At 48.9% G+C, this 25697-nt stretch overlaps 9 protein-coding genes across 9 annotated transcripts; 4 read left to right on the forward strand and 5 right to left on the reverse strand.

Moving 5' to 3' along the window:
- Positions 1 to 406: 406 nt before the first annotated feature.
- Positions 407 to 906, reverse strand: HOO65_060593 (methionine-R-sulfoxide reductase B2; the record flags this gene model as incomplete). The annotated part of the gene is made up of 2 exons (XM_071004085.1): positions 407 to 765; positions 852 to 906. 2 exons carry the CDS (start codon positions 904 to 906, stop codon positions 407 to 409), a joined length of 414 nt encoding a protein of 137 aa, XP_070857943.1.
- Positions 907 to 3041: 2135 nt separating this feature from the next.
- On the reverse strand, positions 3042 to 4410 carry HOO65_060594 (Lactoylglutathione lyase; the record flags this gene model as incomplete). The annotated part of the gene is made up of 5 exons (XM_071003905.1): positions 3042 to 3217; positions 3280 to 3553; positions 3619 to 4055; positions 4168 to 4196; positions 4364 to 4410. The coding sequence occupies 5 exons, from the start codon at positions 4408 to 4410 to the stop codon at positions 3042 to 3044; spliced, it is 963 nt and encodes a 320-aa protein (XP_070857944.1).
- A 2187-nt stretch (positions 4411 to 6597) lies between these two features.
- HOO65_060595 (Protein MAM3) lies at positions 6598 to 8977 on the forward strand (the record flags this gene model as incomplete). Its single annotated transcript, XM_071003716.1, has 4 exons — positions 6598 to 6851; positions 6940 to 7836; positions 7951 to 8435; positions 8490 to 8977. The coding sequence occupies 4 exons, from the start codon at positions 6598 to 6600 to the stop codon at positions 8975 to 8977; spliced, it is 2124 nt and encodes a 707-aa protein (XP_070857945.1).
- A 679-nt stretch (positions 8978 to 9656) lies between these two features.
- HOO65_060596 (SH3 domain-containing protein) lies at positions 9657 to 11129 on the reverse strand (the record flags this gene model as incomplete). The annotated part of the gene is made up of 4 exons (XM_071003880.1): positions 9657 to 9720; positions 9816 to 10801; positions 10919 to 11022; positions 11093 to 11129. 4 exons carry the CDS (start codon positions 11127 to 11129, stop codon positions 9657 to 9659), a joined length of 1191 nt encoding a protein of 396 aa, XP_070857946.1.
- Positions 11130 to 12540: 1411 nt separating this feature from the next.
- Positions 12541 to 12919, forward strand: HOO65_060597 (Protein transport protein sft1; the record flags this gene model as incomplete). Its single annotated transcript, XM_071004098.1, has 2 exons — positions 12541 to 12675; positions 12791 to 12919. 2 exons carry the CDS (start codon positions 12541 to 12543, stop codon positions 12917 to 12919), a joined length of 264 nt encoding a protein of 87 aa, XP_070857947.1.
- Positions 12920 to 13401: 482 nt separating this feature from the next.
- On the reverse strand, positions 13402 to 15219 carry HOO65_060598 (ArfGap-domain-containing protein; the record flags this gene model as incomplete). The annotated part of the gene is made up of 2 exons (XM_071003798.1): positions 13402 to 14996; positions 15102 to 15219. 2 exons carry the CDS (start codon positions 15217 to 15219, stop codon positions 13402 to 13404), a joined length of 1713 nt encoding a protein of 570 aa, XP_070857948.1.
- A 1999-nt stretch (positions 15220 to 17218) lies between these two features.
- HOO65_060599 (Major facilitator superfamily domain-containing protein 7) lies at positions 17219 to 18916 on the forward strand (the record flags this gene model as incomplete). The annotated part of the gene is made up of 3 exons (XM_071003826.1): positions 17219 to 17506; positions 17576 to 18037; positions 18110 to 18916. 3 exons carry the CDS (start codon positions 17219 to 17221, stop codon positions 18914 to 18916), a joined length of 1557 nt encoding a protein of 518 aa, XP_070857949.1.
- A 350-nt stretch (positions 18917 to 19266) lies between these two features.
- Positions 19267 to 20894, reverse strand: HOO65_060600 (3-keto-steroid reductase; the record flags this gene model as incomplete). Its single annotated transcript, XM_071003843.1, has 3 exons — positions 19267 to 20076; positions 20189 to 20768; positions 20827 to 20894. The coding sequence occupies 3 exons, from the start codon at positions 20892 to 20894 to the stop codon at positions 19267 to 19269; spliced, it is 1458 nt and encodes a 485-aa protein (XP_070857950.1).
- Positions 20895 to 21644: 750 nt separating this feature from the next.
- HOO65_060601 (40S ribosomal protein S15) lies at positions 21645 to 25371 on the forward strand (the record flags this gene model as incomplete). Its single annotated transcript, XM_071003631.1, has 6 exons — positions 21645 to 22032; positions 22147 to 23773; positions 24076 to 24214; positions 24482 to 24558; positions 24911 to 25207; positions 25302 to 25371. The coding sequence occupies 6 exons, from the start codon at positions 21645 to 21647 to the stop codon at positions 25369 to 25371; spliced, it is 2598 nt and encodes an 865-aa protein (XP_070857951.1).
- Positions 25372 to 25697: the final 326 nt, after the last annotated feature.

Genomic DNA, 25697 nt, shown 5'->3' on the forward strand with positions numbered 1-25697 from the left:
ATTTCAACTGTGAGTGTGATTGCAGTGTTGGTATTTGTGCTGGTTTTGGATCGAGTGATGCGGTGACCCTCCTGAAATTTGCGACTTGGCATGTTGGGTAAAACTAACTTAGATGCCTTGCAGCTAGCGTGAGGACTGGTTGACGATAGTGGAATGGATAACTGGTGGTATTTCTTAGTGTGTTTGTGATAGCTTCAGATAGGAGAAGAAAGGGCGATGACTATTCTTATGTATGCACCTAAGTGAACGACTATTCTGAAGCTTTCTAGAACCCTTACAGTACAGGGACGGGCACCAGACATGGTGCGTGTTTCAATTTAAATATAATACACATAATAAAATATCAGACACTAGATGCCTAGCAACCAGAGGAACTGCATCGCTTTAGCTAGTCACCGGCCATAGTCTACACCTTCTTCTCATCTTCAGTAAACCGCAAGCTCACGCTGTTCACGCAGTGCCTCTCGTTAGTTGGCGTTGGATAGCCCTCGCCCTTGAACACATGGCCCAGGTGACCCCCGCAGTTACTACACATGATTTCCGTCCGGGTCATTCCCAGCGAGCGATCCTCATGGCGCACGACAGCGCCGGGGATGGAGTCGAAGTAGGCCGGCCAGCCACAGCCGCTTTTGAACTTGTGTGAGGCTCGGTACAGCGGTGCTGAGCAGCCAGCACATGTGTAGACACCGGTTGATGGGTGGTGCGAGTCGTATTCGCCAGTTCCGGGGCGCTCGGTGCCCTTCTCACGGAGGATGCGGAATTGCTCTAGCAGGGTGAAGTTTAGTTAGTCTGTGGAAGGAAAAACGACGGAATAGACCGCCTGATATGGAGCGAATACACATAACACATACCAGGGCTCAGAACAGCACGCCACTTTTCATCGCTGCGTTTGTCTGGGAACGTCATTGGAGGAGTAGAACTAGCCGAAAAGAAAGTTCGCATCGACGAGAGCATATACACTGGCGGTCTAGAGGTATAAGACGACAGCACAACAGGCGAGCATGGAAGGGGGGAAGGTCTCAGTAAAGCACGAATACACGATATACGGGATGTGTAAGACGCTACACGAGGGATCAAAGACATATGGTCGTGGATATAAGGTAGGGTACACTTATTGGTCCTGTATTCCTGAGATGAGAATCTCAGCTTCTTGCAAATGGCGGAGTCAAAAGGTAGGAATGACGTTTTAGGACGCATCTGTTACAGGCATAGCGCTGTCAGTGTATTAGTCAGCGGACAGGGTTCAGGCCTTCACATTAACCCTTGTGACACCATGCATGGAGCTTACTTAGACGAGATCTGCAATCTGCATCATGTACGGTACGTACCTGACAACGCAACTCTGCTTTTCTGCAATGCTGTCTATTTGGGTATTTAGGCTTCGCTTGGTGACTAAATACCAGGAGTCGCAGCTATGCTGACATGGCAACCGTATAGTATATCTGGCGCAAAAGAAGCCCTCCCTCCCTGCCTTAGCTTACAGCACAGCGTCCGACTTTTGCCTTACGGCGTAGAGGAGAGAAAAAATAAAGCCCGCCCTGTTTGGCGATGTATGTACACCCCTCATCCGTGGCACACATGGCGTTTCTTGCTTCTTCCCTCCCCCCTAGAGCATAAAACCCGAGGTGAAAACAAGGCTGAGCTGAACCCTGAGCCTACACTGGCTTCAACCAAACAGCACACGTGCACATATATAGGACAGCCAAGGCCACGCCTCATAACTTTTCCCCACGTAGCCCGGCTTTTTAATACCGATTCCCAAAAGCTAGCTCAATCTTTCTTTTCTTTCAGTTTCATTTCATACCTCATCCAGTTTCTTCTCCCACAAAGCCGCACAATGTCAACCCAAATCTCATCAAATCTTGCGACCCCGACAAATTCGTCCAAGTACAACAGAAGTACTAGCATCGTGCCGCAGGCGCCACACTCGAAAAGTACGTATAGCTCAAGCCTTAGTCGTAGCCATAGCCACGGCAATAGTCAGAGCGATGCGCATAGTGCCAACATTAATCCTCGCAAATTCGTTGTATCGCGGGCGCGGTACAGTCCAAGTACCGTGACTAGGACGAGTTGTATGACGAGTCCGCGGTCCCATACCCGGCGTTCTAGCACACACGAGAGGCTGCGACGCATGTACCGCGATTTTGCGGTTGAGGGTATTGTGCTGATTGAGTTGGATGCCGATCTGCCGCAGATGGTGCGAAGCCTGTGTTTTCCAAATGTGAGTTTTCCTTTGGCTCTTTTCATACTTTCTTTCCCCTCTGATAGCCTGCGATACGGATCAACCGGCAAAATGAAATGGAAAGTGTTGGGGGCGCGCTGACCTGATTTCTTCAGGTCAATATATATCTTATTCCCGACCACCACCTGGCCGAGGCCCGGGCCATCGCTGAGTTCCACGGTCTCTTTCCCTCGGCCGAATTTTCACTTACATCGAAGCCGCCGTCGCATCCGCGCGATCTTTCAACGAAAGTAATTCAATACACAACCAACCACATCGACACGCCAAGTCTTGAAGCCGGCCGCCTCTTTTTGGTGCCGCTATCGCTGGCGGGCATCTCAGAGGACGTCGCCCAGCCATCTGTGCCCCTGGATGCCAACACTGAAAACGTATGTCCGATGCTCCGGGTACCCTTGGGCCAGGCTAGGATTGTTTTGGTCAAGATCATCATGCGATTTATGCGTTACCAAAGAAGCAAGATGCGCAAGGATTATGCAGAAATGCTGTACAAATGTGTGGTTTGCGCAATCTCGTCTGTGGTTTTCCCTAAACAAAAGCTCACCGACAAGCAGCTAGAAACAAGGGCTAGGAGGTCAAGACTGACAGAATATTAGACGATCAGTACTGAGACAAGCAGGGGGTTTTGCGTCGTGGTAATACAACAATCAACAAGGTGTGGCTTCCAAGACAATTTCTGCGGTTGCTTGCAGACATGGCAAGGAGGGCACTTTTCAAGTCTAGGCTTAATTATATAATAAGATATATAGGAAACATTGTCATGTTTCCACTAGTTTACTCGTCATTCACTTTGTGTACATACTCAGAAGTTGGACTTGCCTGAGTAGCGCTCATTCTGCAACACCTCAACCCAGTAGTTATCAGGATCCAGGAGGAAGGCGACGTTGTTCATGCGGCCATCAGTCAAGCGCTTCTTCCACTTGCAATTGTTGGACTCAAAGCGCTCGCAGGCAGCTTCGATATCATCAACAGTAATGCCTAAAAACCACAGAGTCAGTAAGTGCTGTTAACAGGTCTGTCGACGCAACTGAGAGACCTACATATATGACCAAAACCCTGAGGCTGGTCGTTGCCGTTGTGATAGGAGAAGGCATCATCCTTCTCAGTGCCATAGTTCCAGGTAAGCTCAAGAATACCCTCGCGTCCGTGGGTCGATCCATCAGTAGCAAGAGGCTGGGTATCAGTGTATCCCAAAAAATATAGATTGAAGCCAGACTTAGGGGACTCATGGGTGCGAAGCAGGGTCATTCCGAGAATTTCCTGATACCACTTGAGTGACTTTTCGGCATCCTTGACCCGGATCATGGTATGGTTCTGGAATGGAAAAGGTTGTTAGAGGGGGGAGGGGTTCGAGAGGAAAAGGGGATAGGAAAATTTACCATTCGATAGGTGTTGACGTCAGTAGAGGTCAATGCTGCAGACTCCTCCAGAGGCTTTTGGCCAATGACTTCAACCCAGTAGCCATCAGGATCCAAAGCAAAGGCAATATTCTTCATGGTGCCATCAGTCAGTTTCTTTTTGAACTGGTAACCGGCATCTTCCAGGCGTTGACAGGCGGCCTGGATGTTATCAACACTGATACAAACATGGCCAAAACCACGGTGGGGCTCAGCATTGCCATTGTTGAGCTTATACTCGGCGTCGTTTTCAGTGCCGTAGTTGTGAGTGAGTTCAATTAGGCCCTCTCTGTCAAAGGTGTTATTCCCGTAAGAAAGTGAGCCAGGGTTGTCGTAGCCGAGAAAGTAGAGATCAAACTTGGCGTCGGGGAATTTGAGGGTCTTAACGACCTTCATTCCCAGGAATTCGTAGAACTTAACTAAGTTTAGAGTAGACGGATCGAAACAAGGTTAGCTTAGTTGTATGATAGTGGATGGACAAGCCGCAACGATGACATCATTAACAAAATAGAAATCGCAGGTAAAACGTACGTGACTTCTTGGGGTCTTTTACTCGAATCCTAAACAACAAGCATGAAGTGATTTAGCGAGTGTAGTGAGCACTGCGCGCAGTGAGTGAATGGATAGGGAATATAGACGGGTTTCTGTGGTTTCCCCGGTTCTAGGCGAAAGGCGACGTAGGCCGAGAACAGTGTCCCTCTGAAAGACACAGGCTTGTCACACTCACATAGAATGATTGAGTTTGTAGTTTTTAACATCAGTAGTTCCGGCCATGGTTGCAAAGCTGTGCCAATGCAGAGACCTTTCGAAACGGCGATGGGCTAGATGGCTAGAGAGGGGAGACAAGCCAGCAACCAAGAGAGGCGGCTGTAGAGCAACTCGTGAGGCTAAGCGAGAAAGGCCGAAGAAGTTGTGGGTTAGTGTAGGAACTAGCCGCACAGCCGGACGAGCCATTCATTAAACGTGAGAGAGGGGGAGGGGAAAGACCCAAGGGAAAAGGGGAACAAACAGAAGAGGGGAGCGCAGGAAACAAGGACAAGATGATCAGGGGATGTAGCAATTAACCTGTGACGTGTGATGCTGTTGATGAATTAGCGTGATTTTCGTGAGGTAGGCTATCAAGTTCGGCCGGGGTTTTAAAAACGGGAGTTTAGAAACGGAGGAGAAAAGAAGAAGCAAGCTAATGCTAGGAGAAAATAAAGGTTAACGGCCCCGCCCCACTATTCGTAGCTTAGGATTGGCCTGCCGTATTATGGGGATCATGACGACAGAGCTCACCCAAGTTAAGAGAAGGAGCAAGGAAGGGAGGAAGGGGAGATACATGCTAAAGCAAAGTGTACAGAGTTGGAAAGCGCCTCTATATGAGTGAATTTAGAGGGAAATTGCCTGGGTGAGATGGCGAGGGAATGGACGGATGAGTGGGATGTAGTTGTTGTATTTTTGTGTATCCACCGTGCTTGCAAAGGCTGATGCCTGTACTTGTATGGTACTTCGATGCTACTGCTGCGGCTGTTGTCACTAGCGGCAAGTCGCGGCCGCTGCTTCCTTCTTTACATGGACGTACATCCATGCAAGTGTAGCATGAGGTACATGAGGCACATTAGCACTAGTACGCACATGTACATTCTAATTCTGCAGTGCGCACTTACATGTATTTAGATGGTGCAAGCAGCTTTTGCTGTGTCTCAACTACTCCCATTAGCACTCACTCTCTTTTCTTATTACACGGCCACTATTACCTATTTACTACTAGCCCGTAGCTGCACTAAGACAACAGGACTAGTACAGTACCTTACTGCGGGGGATATAAGCTGATACTTTGTTAATTGGGCCTGTCGGAGAAGCAAGCTGCTCCAAGTGGCAAATAACCACCCACTTCGATTTAGTTATTCATCCACCCGTCCTAATGTTGGTAGACAAGCGGCTGGATGTTACTTTAAGAGACAGAAAACAAAGAACCCCTGTAAAAATAGAGCAAAAAGACCCTCTGAAACTGACCTCTGCACATAGCAGTTCATTGTTCCTTCTTTTGTCCCCTCCCTTCAAACAGGCGGGTTAGTAGAGACATACACAGCATACACAGCTACAGAGGAAAGAGCCTTATCAAGAAGTGCGTTCCCAAACCTGAGTGCAGCTGGCTACTGCTGCATTTTGTCAGACGTGCCTAGCCCTTGGCAGAATGGCAAATCAATAATCGCACTGTGTTAGCTTGTGTAAGCTTGGCGGAAGGACCGTGGGCATAAGAACGGTGGCACTGTCCCGGCTGCCCTGCTGAGAGGCTATTACGCGACTTGATGGCGAATGCCTGTCCCTTGTCACCATGTTGCATTCCGTTTTTTTTCCCTCTTTTTCTCTTTTTCAATTCTTTTCTTTCTAATTTTTAGTCTCTTTTTTTTTTCCTGTTTTTGTTCTCTTTTTTTCTCTCCATCTCATTAACTCAACTATCGCGGCTTTTCGTTTGCCCTTTTTCCCTTTTCCCAGTAAAACCAAGTATCAATTCGGCCTTTTGTATTTATCCTCCTTTTGCTTATTTTCTCTTATTCTAACTTGTCTCACTGTCTGTGCACTTCCAATTCCAATCCGTCCAATCGAAGGCCCCGCGCTACTAGGCATCTCTCTGCTATTCTTGCTTGCTTTGTTATCATCTGCTATATTGGCCATTTTATTTTTCTCGGACCTTCAGCTTTTATTTATACGGCTCGCATTCGCTTTATTTTCACCCTCTTCCGCTTGTTTAGACCTCGTCCTTCTGTCTGCTTCCGTCTGTTCCCTTGCTTCTTGGCCGCCATTGTCACTATAGTCCAGCCATTGGCCCTTTTTGCCTCGCTCTTGTCTCCTCATTGTGATTGTATTTGAGTGTCGCCGGCTTTCCCTTGAGCGTTAGTAAGCCGTGTTTTTTTTTTCTCTTTTTATCGTCAAGTTGAAGTATCATCTTCTACATAGATTGGTCTATTTGCCCTCATGCTTCTTGGAAACATGCGAGGCCGTTCCCGTGCCGTTGGGACGCTTTCGGCCACCCGAGGCTCTGTCCTCTCTATGACGCGCCTTTTGTTCCATTCAGTCTTTGCTGCTGCTGCGCCGGTAATAAATTCAAAGCTTTCAGCTCGCGCCGTGGAGGAAGAAGGGCCCGTTGAAGGCGGTGATCTTGTTGCGCTCTACATTTTCTCGGCAATCCTTGTGCTTGCTGGAGGAGCCTTTGCTGGCTTGACCATTGCGTGAGTGATTCCATTTCTTTCTACAACCAGACGCTATTTCTGCTCGGTCGTTCCCGCTAACCGGTTATCCCTGCGTCTTTCTCTTCAGCCTCATGGGCCAAGATGACGTTTATCTCCAGGTCCTCGCCGGCGATGCCTCCGAACCTCAAAACAAAAACGCTCAACGTGTATACGATCTCTTAAAGCGCGGCAAACATTGGGTGCTAGTGACCTTGCTGCTGTCCAATGTCATTGTCAACGAAACTCTGCCCGTGGTTTTGGACCGCTGCCTTGGTGGTGGTGTAGCTGCGGTTATCGGCAGTACTGCTCTCATTGTCATCTTTGGCGAGGTGCTTCCACAGTCCATCTGCGTTCGCTTCGGCCTCCAGATTGGTGGCTTCATGGCAAAACCTGTGCTTGTTATGATGTGGCTCATGGCGCCGTTGTCTTGGCCTATCGCTAAGCTTTTGGACTGGATTCTGGGCGAGGATCATCCCACTGTATACAAGAAGAGCGGCTTAAAACAGTTGGTTAATCTGCACCAGACGCTTGGTGATGTTTCAAATCGCCTCAATGCTGATGAGGTCACAATCATCAGCGCTGTTTTGGATCTCAAGGACAAGCCAGTACGCGACGTCATGACGCCCATGGACGACGTTTTTATCATGTCTGAAGATACTATTCTTGATGAGCGCACCATGGACCGCATTCTATCAGCTGGTTACTCGCGTATCCCCATCCATGCCCCTGGCAGCCCTAGAAACTTTGTTGGTATGCTGCTTGTCAAAATCCTCATCACCTACGATCCCGAAGACTGTAGTCGCGTTTCCGACTTCCCGCTTGCTACCTTGCCGGAAACGCGACCCGAGACAAGCTGCCTAGACATTGTCAACTTCTTTCAAGAAGGCAAATCGCACATGGTTGTCGTGTCCGCTTGCCCCGGGGAGGATCATGGCGCCATGGGTGTCGTAACCCTGGAGGATGTTATTGAAGAGCTCATTGGAGAGTAAGTTCTTTTTGAAACCCCCCCCCCCTCGTATTTTCAGGGATTTTATCGCCTACCTATTCTACCTATTGTATTCTTGCCACTCACTCTACTAACACTCATCCTCCGCCCTAGGGAAATCATTGATGAGTCTGATGTGTACATTGATGTCCACAAAGCTATCCGTCGTCTTACTCCGGCCCCCAAGGCCCGCATTAATCGTCAGGAACCTATCGAAGCCGCCGATTTCCATGCTCTAAACACTAATCTTACAGCAGAGGATGCTATCATCGCTTCGGAGCTCTCAAACAGCCCTAGGCCAGTTACTGCAACCTTTATGATGCGCGCTCCCTCCAGCGACGGCCGTCCTGGCTTGATCCCTGTTGCCGTCAAAGCAAACCTTGATGAAATGCGTCAACAGCTCAAGCACCTCGGTCCTTCGAACCCTGCCACGAATCCCAAGGATACCAAACTAGCTTCGGTCAAAATCAAGCACGTCCTCGGCTCTCCTGCTATGCGCCCTGTTATATCCAACCAGCACGCCGAACACGAGCATAGACAGGAAGAAGAAAACGTGGGTAATGACGAACGCACTCCTCTTCTGTCTAGCGCTGTACAAGGTATGCCATTGGCCTACACTAATGTAACTAGTACTGCTAGCAACATTAAGGTAGATGTCAAAGGCAACAGCACAAATACCTACGCCGATGTGCAACCCAGTAAAATTGAAATAGAAATTCCCACTTCTATGCACGCACAACCTCCAACTTCCAAGTCACCAACAACTCCCCCGGCCAAGCGCTTGTCGTCGTCCTCTGCTGGCTCCGGCAGTCACAGCCCCGAGCTCAACATCTACCGCACTCCTGGTGGTGTCATCACAGAAAGCATTATTGAGACTGGCGGTGTGCGCAAAATTGTCATTCACACATCCAGCTCTGGTGATGAGGCCGCAAGTGGCAAGGTGCCCTCAGGGAGCATGGCCACGGCGTCTCTAAGCACGGGGCGTGATGGTTCAGGAAACGAAGGGGACTCGGATAACGAGAGTCGTGCGCTCCTTTCCACCACAGACGCTAGTGGTGTTAATGCCACGTCGGGGGCAGCAGATAGTATTACATCGAGTAAAAAGAAGAACAAGAAGAAGAAGAAGAAGACAAATAAATAAATTATAGTCGGCAGATAGGGCGGGAAAAAGCAGCAAGGGAATGGGGTGAGTACCGGAACCCGGAAATTTAAACGAGACAAACAGGCAAGATAGGCCTCATTTTTCTATCAAGCATGGGAGTGCGAAATACACATAGCTACTAAAGCTTTATTCCGATTCCATAGACCTTCCTTGTCTTGTCGGGTTGATGACGTCATGGTTGGCTCGCAGATCTCTAATTCGCCTTTTTTGTATTTATTTTGCATTGCTGTGACCTTTGACCTTGAAGCTGATTCTTGAATCCCCGTTTGATCGTGTTCAGCCATGAAGGTCTAATGTGCAAGAGTCCATTGCTTTATTTATTGTCTTTTGTTTCTTGAGTGGATGACGTCATTTTTAGGCTTGATGCTATGTATACAACTTGCATAGGTATCAATATTTCCTTGATCAGTAACACAAGAAAGGGGAAAGAAAACGTCTTCATAAACAGGTTAGGCTATCAAATCTTGAAACGGGGAACTCGAGGGGCATGGACAAGGAAAAGAGAAAATGAAAAAAAAAACAAGGAGACAAGAAGATAGGAAGATAGGAAAGAACTTAGGAGAGAAACGAAAGAAAATACAGCAAGTACACCGAGAATATCTAGAGCACTGTCACCCCCCACCCCCAAGTTGCTCTGTCCAAGTTTTTGACCGCATCTCTACTCCATCATCTTGACATAGTTGCTAGGAAATATACCGTGGCGGTTGCCGATCATGCCAGTCCTAGAGAAAGGAAAGAAAACAAGTTAGTTTAGGTTCCCACATTTCAAGAGCAAAAAGGAAAAAGGAAGAAAATAGAAAGTAGGAGAAGAACCCACCACCAGTCATTGTCACTATCTGTCTTCTTTAACACCGTGATGACGTCGCCCTTCTTGAACCCCAAGTCGCCTGGCTGGTCTGCCTCAAAGCTGAACATGGCTACTGCCTCATTCTTCTTCATCAAGGCCGACTTGGCGCTCAGGTTAGGCTTGGGTGGTGCTGGCTTGCGGGCTGCTGCTGCAGCCGCCGACGACCCCAGCGTGCTTCCAGTATTTGTGCGCGGGAACGGGTTGATAGAAGCGTCGCGAGTTGATGACACGGTGCTGCTGCGCGTAAGGTTCCCGCTATTTGCGCCGACGCCAGTTTGCTGTTTCTGCTGAGACTGGCTAAAGTTAGGGCGATCGTATATGGGATCCTGCCACGTGCTTGCGCGCGATGGCCGGTTGAAGCCGCCAGACTGAGAAAAGTTGTCGCTATTGTTGCGATAGTCGTAGTTCGGGTTCTCGTTATACATGGTGCTGTCGCCGCCAGCACCGGCAAAAATGCGCGATGACAGCATGTTCATGAGCGGAGCAGCCTGGGGAGGCGGTGGTACTGCGCCAGTCAGCAGTTGCATGGCAGTAAGGCGCTGGCCATAAAGTTTTTCGTTGGCATCGCTACGTTCAATGATCGCGGAACCCTCGAGGGAAACGCCAGCAAAAAGGCCCTTGGTCTTAGAGTAAGCAAAGACACCGGCCACGCCTTTGAGAGAGGCAGCGCCGGCAGCCTCAGCATTACGACCGATGGGCCCAGCTGCAATGGAAACATTGCCTCCAAGGGTAAGCGAGCCAGCCTGGGCAAAGGTACGAACGGCGCTAGAATCATTGAGAATGAATACAAAGTCGGTAATTTCGAACCCAACCTGACCGCCAAAGCCAGCGCCGGCGGTCGCTATAGCACTGGGGGCGCTCCAGCTACCATTGGGAAGACGTGCGACAACAAGGCCGCTACCAAAGCGAGCTGAGCCGAGGAATCCAGCCTTAATGACAGTAAGGATGGCGAGACCCTAAGGGGGGGGCGGAAGGAGGGACAGTTAGACAGTGAGTGAGCCGGAGGCATAGACAGCAAAAGCGAACAAGAACGAAAAAAGGGATTCAATTTCTTGGGGGTTGGTCGTCCGTACCTGAGCTCTGGCGAGAATGGAAGCGGGGATGATTTTGTCGGGACCGAAAGACTGACGCGGATCGACAAACGAGGAGAGGATTTTCCCGCACTTTTTGCACTCAGCTGGGTGAAATGTTAGTGCAACGAAACGAGGAGGACAAAAAGGGAAAAGAGGGAGAGAGATGAAACTTACACGAAAGCGACGACGGCAAAGGATTATGAAGACCCATGATGATATGACGCGCGAGAGCAAGACAGAGAAGATGGAGCAGCGACAAGGAGCTATGCGGGAAGAGGAGCCCGCGGCAAAAGAAAGCAAGAAAATAAGGCGGGGAAACAGGAAGAGAAGGAAAGGCGATAGAGAGATAAATGCGATGACGAACGTGGGGTGGGTATCTTGATTTTGTTAAAAAGATATAAAGATGGGAGGAAAAAAAAAAAGAGGAGAGAAACGAAGGGAAAAAAACAAGCTGTGATGCAAACAGCCAAGCAAGTATCCTCGTGTAGCCTCTCGGATCTAGCAATATATTTCCTTGAACTATAACAGCTTTTTGGCTTCGTTTCCTTTATTATGCCTAAAAGAAGTTGAACAAAGCTCGCACAGCAACGATGAAAATACCAGTAAAAAAGGTGTCTGGGCGTTTTGTTGATGCGATGCGGAGAGACCGGGTTTGTGCGTGGGCGCGGGAGGCTCCTGATAATAACTAACAGCGTAATAGAATCGAAGATGGAATCGAGAGAAAGGTAGATTCAGAGTAATAAAATTCAAGCAAAGATTCCGCGATTTCTTTTATATTCGTCGCTCCGCAGCCAAATATGGATGGAGAAAAAGACAAGGCTGTAAGGTCTACAATATGTATAAACAAACAATGAAGGATTGAAAAAAAAGCAGAAGATTGAAGGCTGTGCTTCCAGGAAATCCTGGAATATCTCTCTATCGCAAAATGGAAGGTCCCGGTACATACATACATACATACCAGCAGGACAGTTGGTTACGTATGTGTGCCCTCGTTTAAATTTTGCCTATGCCTCTCTTTGCTTATTCAACGTCCAATTCGGTTTCTCTCAACCTAGATGCGCGGGGTCTGGCATAATAAGCTACCTACCTAGCTTACTTCTTTCCCTTGAACTAAGGTACTTACTCCCCGCTACCAGCGCCACACTTACACTCCCCTCCTGTGCCACACTCCTACGTCATACCCAAGCCAAAGCCCAATCTGCTCAACCATGCTGTGGCGCTCCCACCCGCATTTTCTGAGACAAATCAAAGGAGAGGAACAAGGCTCCTGGAAACTTGCAACACAAGCGAACCCAGGGCCGGACTTTAGTGTACATTAACCCACACACAGAACAAGCTGTCCCAAGTCAGCCAGGTCTCGCCTTGGTTCTTTTTCGCCTGTTACTGTTTCTCGCTTTGGCTCTTTTTCCCTCTCCTTCTTTTCTATTCGTACGCCGACTCTGCTTTCGTAGGCATACCATACCATACCATACACACCACTCAATCAACCACGACACCTTCTAAGCAAGGCTCAACTGATCCCCACCAGCAATCGCTGTCGTCTGTTTCCCATCGCTCTCGCTCACTCTCGACCCGTACACTCTGCATCCCGTCCGGCCCATCTATATTTAATCCCGCCCACCATGTCGGAAGCCTATGAGCGAGAACGCCAGAACAACGAACGCCTCAATGATCTCAGCGCAAAGGTTTCCGCGCTTCGCAGCGTTACCGTCGACATCTACGATCATGCGCGATCACAGGATGTGATCGACTCAAGCGTGAGTGTTGTCACCAGCCCTCGAGGCCATGTTACTCTCCCTTCTTTTTGCTAACCAACCATCGCATTTTCCTCCCGCTTCCTAGAACGATACCTTCTCCTCAATGACCTCCCAGCTCAAGGGCTCCGCGACTCGTCTCACTCGCATGGCCGCCTCCGGCAATAAGGTGGCCATTTTCAAGCTATCGGGTCTGATAATCGCCTTCTTCATGATCTTATATTACCTCTCGAAGATGTTCTTCTAAATCGGAGAGGGCGGACAAAAAAGCACGGCCCGAACCCCCGGTTTTCTTACGTCGCGAATTCCCACACCTCTCTCATCTCTGTTCTGCATCGTACTTGTTTTCCTGCCCCTTTGTCTTCGTTTCTGCCCTTTTTTTTCTCTTCGTTTCTACTCTTGGATTATATCCTCGTCCGCTATAGCATTGGACTCGGCGTTTTACTTTGCTTCTGTCTGCTTCAACTACTTTGTTTCTCTTCATGCTTTCTCGTACCACAAGTCTAGCCGCCTTCTTCTTTGCCAGTGTCTCCTCATCTTTTATCTTTTATACAGCCTCATCTTCAAAACCTTGTCTGCCCTATATCTAGTCTGTGAATGTGGAAATCATGTTCTTTATTCTTATTTATAAAAGGCCAGCCTCACTATACATTAATACACCATCTCTGCCTACAAAGTATCCCCCCCCGCTGGCCCCATTTTGCCTGTCAAGAAAACAGAAAACAAAGCTCACTGCCACACGTTCGAAAACAGGTCACTGTCGCCCCCTGTGGATGCGCCAAAGCCCTTGTTTCCGCCAGACATCGTCGTAGAGGTTGTGGGCGTGTTATTACTAGCCCAGCCGCCAAATTCTTCATCAGCAGCCACCTTGGGCGTCGGCGCAAACCCGCCTGTCGCGCCAGGAACAATGCTTGTTGATGCAAATGACGAGCTAGCAGCAGACCCCCAGCCAAAGTCATTGGTAGCCGGAGCTGCCGACCCTGACGGCGTCGCCGCAGGCTTTGCGGTCTCTGTCTTCGACTCAGAACCCCAAGCATTGTTCCCCCACACATCAGAGCCAGACAAGGCACTGTTAGTCCCACCAACATTAAACGATGTAGTGGTTGCAGGGGCGGCGGCAGGGGACTTGGAAGCAGATGACGTCAAATTAAAGGCTGATGCTGATGACATAGGCTGTGAAACAGCAGAGGTGGCAGCAGGAGACGGAGTGGACAAATCAAAGAGGTCGCCCATTGCAGACGGCTGAGCTGGTTTGGAAGAAGAGGCCGCGGCGGGAGATGCAAAGTCACCAAATCCGCTGAAGGATGGCTGTTTGGCAGTATGGGAAGGTGCAGTAGCTGCAGGTTTGGTATCAAAAAAGCTACCCCCGCCAAGGTTCGAGAATGCACTGTTACTGGAAGCCTGAGCAGGGGACTTGGAACTACCCAAACCAAAACTAGCAAAGGGATCAACGGGCTTGGGGGGAGGAATAGGTGCCGCTGCCGTTGTGGGAGCAGAGGCACCTCCAAAATTAAGGCCACCAAAGGCATCATTCAAGCCGCCAAACGAGGCCTGACTTTGATGTGCAGGAGACCCCATGCCGCCAAAGCCACCAGCGGCGGTGGCAGCAGCAGGTTGTGCAGCGGCAGCAGGCTGAGTACGGGGGGCTGAGGCATAAAGAGATAGGATAGACTGCTTCAGATCAGGACGGGACTGTGCACCGCCCGAGCCGGTGTTTGACGTAGACGAAGGGCGCGAAGGAGTAGATGTGGCATCACCAAAGAAGTCAAGACCAAGAAGTGAATCTCGGCCGCCCGAGGGTTTCGCAGCAGACGTCTTGGCCGTTGCCTTGGCTGGAACAGCAGCCGGTGGGATGGGCGATGGGCTTTCGCCGCCTATCAGGTCAACCTGAGGTGGGGGAGGGGCAGCTTTGCGGGCAGCTGGTGCAGAGGACTGGCCAACGGATGCCTTTCTTATCGATTCCTTGCGCTCAATGTTATGCTTCTCCTTAACAAGGCTCAATGGAATGTCCTCGTCGCCATCAACATCCAAACTAGCAGGGTCGGGACGTGGGCCATCCATAGCCCAGCGCTTCAGCTCGTACTTGGTACGGATAAAGTTCTCGATCTTGTTCTCCGAAGGCACATGGCCAGCAGCCAGTTTAGTCTCCCAGTATTTGTTCGCGCGGGCATTGCCCCAGGCTAGTACACTTGCTACCTGTTCGTCGGTCCAGGAATCGAGGTCGACAGACTTGACGCGGCTGATGTGCGTGCCCATGCTACGGTGGATGCCAGAGCAACGGATGCAAATGAATATGCCAATGTTCCAGCTAGCCCATCTGGGGTCTTCACATACATAGTCAGTACATAGATGCAAATGTCACAGATGCTCAGCCAGCAGACACGCAACAATAAAAGCAAAAAGCAAAATCAAGAGAATCGGCTACTCACGCTTGTTGCGCTTGCAATCAGCGCATACTTTGTTGCATTCCAGCTTCAGGAGGCTCTTAATGGTCTGTTGGTTCTGGGCTATCCGCTCAGCAGCGGGGTTTTGCGAGCGACGAGACATGTCGACAAATGGCAAGAGAATACAGTAAATCGAGAGTATAGTATGGCTTTGGTTATGTCTGTTCGGATTGAGCGGGGGCTGTCGGAATAGAAAATAGGGGGGGTGCCGGTTCTGACGATGGGGTACAAAGACGAGCAACAGAATGTTACAACTGTTATCGGATTGCTTTTGATATCAAGATTGCTTTGTCACAGAAAGACCAGAGCGCAACAAAGCGGCAAGGGAGGGCCCCTGGTTCAAGGAAAACTTCAGGCCGAAAAGGAGGCCTGACTGATGACTGATGAACAGAGCTCGTTGGAAAAATAAGAGCAAGAAAGCAGTTGCGAGCAGTAACGACTGCAATCAGCCAGATGAGTCGAGGAATGGAGATTAGGATAAACCAGTGAGATTAACTATGTAGCCGCTTGAAAGTTGCGATAGAAGAAGGCAAGTAGAGAAATGAGGAAAGGGAAAAGACACATACACAAAGAGACAGTGCAATACCCAGGTTAGAATCTCAAACAGATGGGCAAGGGTTAAGCTTGAGCGTTGTAACCCTATGTTGTACAAGGGTTAAAGAAGGCCCAGGCTCAGCTAGGTCAGGTTAGCGTTTCGTAGTAATGGCGTCGTGGCTGTGGAACAAGTGACTGTGTCTCAAAATGACTCCCGACAAGACGTCTCGGGAAAAGAGGGGCAGGAAGGAGAGAAAGCAAGAGGGGACAAGCTGAGTGGAGCAACTCAAAAAAGGCAACAGCAACCTGTGATCGGCCGCGGGATGCCGTAACAACCAAATTAATAGGTCAATTGCGGCGGGTACAAACAGATACATTGCTCTTGTATATCTAAAAGTATTTAGTACCAACGCCAGCATATAGTACAGCCCGCTTTTTCTTCCCGTCGTGCATTACTCGTCTACGAAGTAGTAGCTCCTTGGCTTGGGCCTTGAAGAAGGAAGCCCCGAAAAAAAGAAAGGGAGGATAAGAAAAGAACCATAGACGCGCACGCACCTGCTATAGTTTTTCGATCGTTTCTCAACGGCCGAAGCTTTAATCTTCAGCCTAACTTTCACAGCACTGGGAAGGCGCTGTCTCTCGACTGCCTTTTATAGGGCTAAGTTTGCCTATCTTGGTGGTTGCAGCTTGCCACGCTTTCTTGGTTTTTTTCGGGTGTCCCAATGGAGTAATTACCCAAGTCGAGTTCGTCGTGGCATATATATGACATCGTCCGCTTTCTTGCGCCTGAAATTCTTTCCCCTTTACATTCGCATACTATCTGCTTTGCTTCGCTTTGCTTTGCTTTATCTTGTTTTGTTCTGTTCCATTCTGTCCTTGCTCTTTTTGTTCTCATTCTTTCATGCAATTCGCATTGTTCTTTTCTCCTTTCCTTTCTTCTTCCTCTTTTCTCCCCCCGCTACCCCTGTCAGGCCCCCGTTTGCATCGTCTTCTTTTCTCCTTGTCGTTTCTCAACTTCTTGGTCCAGCCCTTGACCTTTTGCGCCTTTCTGGGCTAGATGTGCTTGTCACGAATCCTCCTGTCTTTTGCCTGTTTCCATGTCCTTGGGGGTCGCAAACCTACAACATTGTGCCTATCCGTGCGGATGATACATACCGTCTTTTTGGTTTAACGCAAAACAACCTTATATACCCCAAGTACACATCTACTGCACAAGTACATATACATGTCCAATACCTGCCCCCTCGTCTTTATCTTGGTCCTGTCTTGTAACCACCCTGATGTTTCTGGCTGTGTTTGTGGTTTATTAGCTAGGACTAGGGGTATTTACTGTTTCCCCTTCACGTTTCCTCTTCCGTGAGCTCGAGCCAAGAAACTTTCAGACTTACTTTTTTTTTCATGTTTTTGTTTCTTATTTCTTTCACAAGACACACTAAGGCTCTCTTTCTTTATTTTTTCCCATCTGTCTTTTTCTCATATTGTTAATTTCACTGTCTACATCTATCCTCTCGACTAGTCCTTCCGGGCCCCCTTCAAAACCCGAACCCCCTCTACTTATATCCAGCATCATGGCTTCTCTCAAGAAGACCCCTGGTGCAGCCTACATAAAAATGGACACCGAATCGGCTGTTCCTGCTTCAGCCCCCGCCCAGTCTCCATCGCCCTTTCAGTCGCCTTCGAGTCTATTCAACAAAGAAGGTATCCCTGAAACGGGCGCCCATGAATTGGTAGAGCGCAATAGAACGCCAGATAGTCGGAGTCATGGGATTAGCCATGACATAGTATTCAAGACGTATCGAAGGCGCTGGTTGGGAATGTTCCAGATGTTTTTGCTAAATCTGGCAGTAAATTGGGGAGTAAGTCCTTTGCCTTTGGTCTATGAGAAAAAGAAAATATTTGCTCACACTAATAATACTCATCTATAGTGGCTTCTCTTTGCGCCTGTCTCAGATCATGCGGCTAAATACTACAGCACGAGCAAAACTGGCGTCAACTGGCTTTCTATATCCTACCAGTTCTCCTACTGCCTCTGCGCACCCTTTACTATAAAGCTGCTGCATCTGGGACCTAAGCCTTCATTTATGGCTGCGTCAGCACTATTGCTTGTGGGAAACTGGGTGCGCTATGCTAGCTCACACTCGAGAGACGGCGGAACATACTCATTAGTAGTGGTATCGCAAGTGTTAATTGGCCTCGCTCAGCCGTTTATTTTGTCTGCACCAACAACCTACTCTGACATGTGGTTTACCGAGAAGGGCCGAGTGGTAGCCACGGCAATAGCGACACTTTCGAATCCACTGGGTGCAGCTTTGGCACAGCTTATCACTCCTATGTGGGTAAAGGAACCTGGCGATATTTCTGATGCGGTGCTCTATGTTTCGATAATAGTGAGTCGACCCGCCCTGAGAAGCCACATGATGTAAACCTCTGCACCTCATACTGACTTGTATTTCTGTTAGGCTACTGTCGCAAGCATTCCCACGTTTTTCATCCCTGCCAAACCGCCCACTCCCGTATCACACACTTCAATTGTCGAGCGCCCTAACCTAAGCGACTCACTGCGTCATATTTCTAGCTCTGTAGAAATCTGGCTTGTTCTGATTCCCTTTGCAACTTACGTCGGTCTCTTTAACAACATTTCGTCTTTGCTAAATCAGATTCTTGAGCCGTATGGCATCTCCGAAGATGATGCTGGCATTGGCGGCGCTGTCCTTATCGTGGCTGGCCTGGTATGCTCAGCCATTACGTCGCCTATTTTCGACCGCCATAAAAAGTTCCTGCCTGCTCTGAGGTGCGCTGTGCCTATCATCGCTACTATGTACATTGTTTTCATTTGGATGCCAGAGACTCGCAAGCTGGTTGGTCCGTATATTGTGCTCGGGATACTTGGTGCAGCTTCATTTAGCGTTATCCCTGTAGCGCTTGAGTTCTTGGCTGAACTGAGTTATCCCGTTGGCTCTGAAGTGACATCGACACTAGCTTGGTCTTTAGGGCAGTTGCTCGGTGCATGCTTTATCGTCATTAGCGATGCGCTTGAAGCGGGAGACAATGCTAGTCCGCCGAACCACATGAAAAAGAGTCTGATTTTCCAGGCTGTAATTAGCATTATTGTTGTCCCGTTGCCCATGTGTATCGGCCTGTTTGGCCGGGACACTAGCAACCTCTTGCGTCGCAACAGGTCCAACGAAATTTTCCACGGTCAGGTCACCTCCGACGGTTTTGTGCCGGGCCGAGGCTCGGGTAATATACAGGAAGGCGCAGTATAGCAAGCTTGAAGTTGGTCGTCTTTCGTAATGGGTGATCCGCTGCTTGCGTGCATACCTGTTTCATCTACTTACAGCTTCATTTTGCTTGGCTTCGTTCTGCTATATTATGAGGGCTTTTAGACCCCTATTGAAATTACGTGTCGCTACTTAGCTACTAATATTATGTTGCTAAGATGTCTGACCTTACGAATCCCGCCGTCCGTGCTTCGGGAGAAAGCACGGGCAAATTCGCCCCCACGACACAGCATATGCACTGCAAGCTTGGGTGGGCCTGCTTTGAATAATCACGAAAACAGCTGTGCCATGCAGTAGCCATGGTCAGTTGCTAGAATACACAGCAGGCCGTCTCTTCAAAGATCTAGTATGGCCTCCCATTTCACACGCAGGTCCTCCATTTCGCGCCATATACGAGCCCCTTCCTCTTCGATCTTCATCCTACTCTCTTTAGTAGCGTCTGTGGCTTGCGGATGTCTGCCCACCGCCATTCGCATAAGATTGGGCTCTGCAATCTCTTTCCGGACCTCTTCCGCAGTTAGGCTTTTCGAGTTCCATCCCCATCCATCGACTTCTGTCGGCTTCACATAAGTTTTCCCTGTTGGGCTAGCAGCCGTCCCCCACTTTGTCTGCTGAGCTTGCACTTGGTCCAAAGATTTCTGTGAAATCAAGACTAGCCATACGGCTGCAGTTGCACCGGCATATGCCTCGACAGGGTGCCAGGGGGAACCAAAAATACGACACAAGTACATGGTGAGACGGTAGAGATGGAACATCCAGGATGCCAGAGGGAATAGCGGAGAAGCAACCACGCCGGGGTGGGTAACGTACATGGTCGGTTTGGCCTTTTGATGCATGTTACTGTCGGCTCTGTCATCCGTAAAGTATGAGTCGGCCATGGGGCTGACGCTGGGAAGCGTGTGAGTAATGGCAAGCAAATCTGTTAGTCGTTTAGAGCTTTCGTAGGGAGCCGGCGAAGCCACGCCTTGGATGTCATCAAAAGATAGACTTTCGGCTTGTGGCTCAATGCTGCTAGTCCAGATGATGCGCCCGGGAGTCTCTCCAGAATTTCCCCGGCTAAGAAGCGGCACAAGTTGGTGGCCGAACGCATAATGGCCAAAGACATTGGAGCAAAAGACGGTGCCGAGTTTTGGTTCGTCGATAATCTATAGAACATTCTGATGTTAGGATTTCAAGGTTGTATTTAAAAAAAGAATATAGTTGGCAAGCTACTATCCCACAACAAAGACATGTCAACCTAGCCAAAGATAAACTCACCTCGCCAGTGGCTCCTCTCTGGGTAATCACATCGCCTGGTGAAGCCGCTTTGTAATCAGGCCAGGTGCACGACGCCAGTATGCCTTCTCTCCACACGCATTTGATCATTTTTACCCATTCGATGCCCGTCCAGCCACCAAAGCCTGCATTGAAGATTACCGAGTCGAGTTTTGGGATGCGGACGTCTGTCAGTGCATCTGGTGTGCCATCAATGGATGGCGGGTTGCTCACGCGTCCAGATACAAGCGTCTGCGCAGCACGGTAAACGTTTTTTAGATCACACAGGTCCAGCTGGATACTGACAATGTGGACGCGTTGACGCACGCTATCAATGATCTTGGCTGAAGTTTCCGGGTCTGTTGCAGATGACTTTGCTGCAAAGTTCTTGGCGGCAACAGTCAAATAAGCACGTAGGGTAGTGACAGTCTCACGAGACTTAGAGGGGCTTCGTGTAGTTGGGATCAGAATAAGGTGCGACGAGCTAGAACGCTGAGCGAGAAAGTCATCAATAAGCTTTTGGCCGATTCCAAGGCCAATTCCACTGTAGAAGACGCGGTCAGCACCATTCAAGGTCTGTCTTCTACGTAAGAGGGTAGGGAGACAAATAAGGGGAAGGGAAGATATGAAGGTTTACCTACCTGTTTGCGCCTGTGACAAGCACAACTAGTAAGTCTTGTAGAGACACTGAGTCCCAAGGCGCAGACATGATTCAGTATGTAGAGGCTAATAAGACAAGTTAAGTAAAGACACGGCAGGATCTAGAGCGGTGGCCTGGTATGACGATTTGCATGTGATGTTTGTAGTGTTGAAAAAAGGCCCTGGATGAAGAGTACGCACAACAAAGGAGTGGAGCCCAAGTTGTTGCTCTAGGGTTAGCATGGGTTGGAAAGCCTAAGAACTCAAAGGGTATCTAATAGATTTAGTGCTTCCTATTCCCTTTGTGCCCTTAACCATCATGTATTATAATTCAGAAATCAGCCCTAGGCGTTGATGATATATGGTATTGGCGCGGCGCACGCACATATACATGGATAGAAAATCCCTATCTAATAAGGTTATTATTAATGAAGCGAGGCAGCTACTCAGTCTACCATCTTCCCCTACTATCTAGCCAATATCAACGGAGTCTTGGTTGGCTTTCAAAACCGAGCTATTTTCACTTGGCCAACACAAGACATCGTGCTACTCCGTCTCTTTTTGCGCAAGCCACCACCATGCCATGCGCACACATTATAACATTATGCAGAAATTAGGAGATGTGAGCGGGGGAATGTGACAAGTCCCTAGGTCTGTGCAGACTCACCGATGCTTAGAAATGGGAAAAGGGCGATTTCTCGTTAATCGTATGAGTATAATTGTGTTTGCTTTCCGGCTGTAGTTGAGACCCTCAGCTGGTAAGCCGGAAACCACCTTTTTTAACACGGCACCAAACTATTGCTTCCTAGTGGGCACAATAATGACTCTTCACAACTTCTGTAGGACATGCTCCTCACTTGTCCAGAATCTCAGTGACAATGCTCTAGCCAATCTAGCAGCTCAACCTTCGCCAGATGCTGCCGGGTTTGGTGGATATGAGCCATCTCAAATCAAGATCTACTTTGATCAGGACTATCCTACGCGTTTAAACGACAGTGACGACAAAACAGTTGGGGCGTGTTCTTTCTGCTCGTTTCTCCTACAAAATGTTGTCCAAGTCAAGGATGGCCAAGTTGCTTCGGAAGAAGTGGTAGTCAAGATCTTTCGTGATGCTGAGCGCGGCACTTTCTGTTTGGATTTTGATTTTATAACCCATAACCGGAACCCAGTCGACACTTATCAAGTATACCAATGTGCGCTTCACCATTGTGAGTATTGATACCCCCCCAAGTCATGATTCTGGCATCAAACTAACGGCTCAGAAGCTAGTGCGACCCGGGTATCTCTAGATTCCTCCAATCTCCATCTCTACACGCGTGGAGATAACCCATGGGTGATCCGGGACCTCCGTCGAGAGCTCCAGGCTACTAATCATGAACTCAACCATAAAAAGTTTGTGCCTAACCGCCTGTTAAATATCCGAGACTTCAAGTCATCGGGCAGCCTTCACCTTAGTCTCAGAGATGGTGTGTTGGCTGAGCTTGCAGATAAGGGAGGTTGGCCTTATTATGCAACTCTGAGCTACTCCTGGGGAAACAGCCCCGAGTCAGCCAGTGCCCAGCTCAAGACTACACGCGAAATGTTTGACGAGTATATGAACAACATCCCATTTGAACAGCTTCCAGACACTGTGAAAGATGCAATTACAGTTTGCTGTCATTTAGACATACCATATCTATGGGTAGATGCACTTTGTATCATCCAGGACGACTGCAAAGATTGGGAACAAGAAGGTTCCCAGATGGCCCTTATCTACAAGTTCTCGTTTGCCACAATCTGTGCTGCTAATACAACATCCTGTCACCAGAGTTTCCTGGATAGAAGCCGCCTGGCTGCTTTGGAATCATCTGCTCCTACGCTGCTTAACATTCCCTTGACTCCATCTACCGATCCATCTCAAGTCCAGGGGTATCTCAGCATCAGCAAGGACGATGAAAATGCTAAAACCCTGGAAATGCAGTACAGGGATGACATCAATAATAGCTATTGGGCTAGCCGTGGTTGGGTCTTCCAGGAGCAATGTCTATCTAAACGACTGATTATTTTTGGGGCTCCTAATGTTTACTTCAAATCTCCATCTCACGCTGTTAAGCTTGAGGGCATCAACCAGCGAGTGCAGCAAGACATAAAACTTGCCTTCACTAAAATCGCTGACACAAAAAACTTGGCCAAGGCCGCTACTCAGTGGTACGGCATAGCTCAGCGCTACCAAAACAAGGGTCTCACTGTCGCCAGTGATAGGCTTCCCGCTTTGTCCGGCTTAGCAAATGAGTTCGCATATATTATGGGGTTCGCCGCAAGTGACTTTGTTGCTGGAAACTGGAGGCAAACATTCATTACTGATATTTCGTGGGAACAAGAACAGCCGCAGCATAACCTCTCTGCCCTCATTAAACAGCTAGAAGCTTCAGCCCTAGCCAGCCAACTCCGATTTCCTGTCTCTACTGATGAATCCAACATTGTCCGTACGGACGACACGAAAACTGGTATAATCCCTTCCTGGAGCTGGATGCGAGACGTCAACCAGGGTGGCGATTGCTGGTGGATGCCCAACGTGGAAACGTATGAGCCATGTCAAGAGGGTGCTCGAGAATGGGATGTGCGGACAGCCACTCCTGGTTCCAACCCCTTCGGAGCCATTACCGGTGGGTACATTGTGCTTCATGGCAAGCTTGTAAGTCTATCTTCATGTTTTGAGGATGATATGTACATCAAGAGCCAAGAACGCCACCTCCTCAACTTGCAGTATAGACGAAGGAGCCTGGCCTTTATCTCGGTCAAATTTGACGGCTTGATTGGGGATTACGATATTGGGTCTCTGTGCATTCTCCCATTGCTCCAAAGCCCCGTTGCCCTGGATCTTAGTAAAGACCTCGAGTTGGCGAGTCTAGAATGTGACTCAAACAACCTCCGAGGCCTTGTTCTTCACAGGGCTGCTGAAAATGGCCTGTATGTGCGCGTTGGGGTGTTCCACAGCACTAGTAGATGCTCTCTTAAAAAGAGGTGCCGGGACACAAATTTAGAAACTATTGAGTTGAGATAGATGAATACATGGTATATTAGTACGCCCACCCATTAATATCAGCAACGCCACGTCTCCACCCCACTTTTCAACTGAGGCGTTTATCTTATCTTATCGTTCGGACTGACGCTCTTATCAGCTCACTTAGTGTGGATCTTACACACAAAGTCCCCAGTTTCCTTCCCACAAAGCACAAAATCACGTGTGGGAACACTAGAGGGCACTAAAGCCCTGAAGGCGAAATTCCCAGTCGTTTCCCTATTGCAAGTCTATCCACCACGACCCGTCATAACGCAGTTCGCGACATCGTCAATCGGAAATCGTATTCACCACACAACACATCCGCAAAAATGGCTGACGACGAATACGTATGTGCTATCCCATATTCTTGATGCTCTCCATCATCCTCTCTCGAACCCGATCATACCATCCTCATTCTGTTTCCCACCCGAAACTTCCCAAAATAAAATCAATCGATATTGGACCACTGGACACTCACATCCAACGAATGTTCAACGACCTATTATCTCGCGATTTAAATACCCATAGACACACGAACACACAAAGTCGTAAATAATTGCAGCAATGCAATGTGAGATTATGGCGCAGCTGGCTAACTACTCTTGCGTCTACAGAACGCCGTTGAGGCTGCTGAGATCAAGCGCAAGAGAACTTTCCGCAAGTTCTCCTACCGCGGTGTCGACCTTGATGCGTACGTTGTGCCTTTTTCTTTTCCTGCTTATATAGCAAACTCTCTCCGATTACACTCTTCTCTTCGACTCGCCGCGCTTTTTAATCCGATCTTGCAACGGTGCCGCCGAGTTTCATGTAACGACCTATCAACCTTGGTCTATCATTTATGACAAGACTATGGACAAGTGTTTGATGGTTAGAAGGCATGAGACATGGGGCCAACACCACCAAAGGCTGAAGTGTTGCCATATTTCTGGTTGCGGGATTAAACTTGATATAATTAGCGCGGCCCTCCCACCATTTCACACCCTCCCTCCTTGTCTATGTAGACCAGAAATGAGCTGACTTTTTTTACTTTTTTTTCTCTATAGCCTTCTGGACCTGAGCTCCGATGAGCTCCGCAAGATCGTTCACGCCCGTGCCCGCCGCCGGATCAACCGTGGTCTGAAGCGCCGCCCCATGGGTCTGATCAAGAAGCTGCGCAAGGCCAAGCAGGAGGCTGAGCCCAACGAGAAGCCCGAGCCCGTCAAGACCCATCTCCGTAACATGCTGGTCGTCCCCGAGATGATTGGTTCCGTCATTGGTATCTACTCCGGCAAGGAGTTCAACCAGGTCGAGGTCAAGCCTGAGATGGTTGGTCACTACCTGGGTGAGTTCTCTATCTCTTAGTACGTATTATCCCTCTCTCTCTCAGTCATCTTGTGCTGCTTTTAGTCGGCGTAGGCTCTAAGCCAAGTCTTCAAGTTACTAACCAGCTTACAGCAAGCCCGTCAAGCACGGTCGCCCCGGTATCGGTGCCACCCACTCTTCGCGTTTCATTCCCCTCAAGTAAATGTTTGCGTGGTGTTTCTGGAAGGGTTGGAGGTTTCTGCATTATCTCGCAAGGTCACACGGGGCAAATGCACATGGTTTGGGATGCCTTCGTGACAAATGAATCAAAAAAAAGTTACGATAGTTCAAATGACAGTAACGAAAGTGACAATGCTAGTTTATATGGGCACATGCCAAATATAGTTCAGGTTCTAGGACTTATCCTGGCGGGTGGCTGTATATTTATGACATCTCTTTTTTTGCGTCTTATGTCTCCAGTATTGGCTTCAGTACATGCAAAAGAGAAGAATTGAAGCTAAGGGGATAATGAGAAGCTTGACAAACCCT

The sequence above is a fragment of the Ceratocystis lukuohia genome (assembly GCF_044167205.1).
Source record: "Ceratocystis lukuohia strain C4212 chromosome Unknown Supercontig6_pilon, whole genome shotgun sequence".
Classification (NCBI taxonomy): Eukaryota; Fungi; Ascomycota; class Sordariomycetes; order Microascales; family Ceratocystidaceae; genus Ceratocystis; species Ceratocystis lukuohia.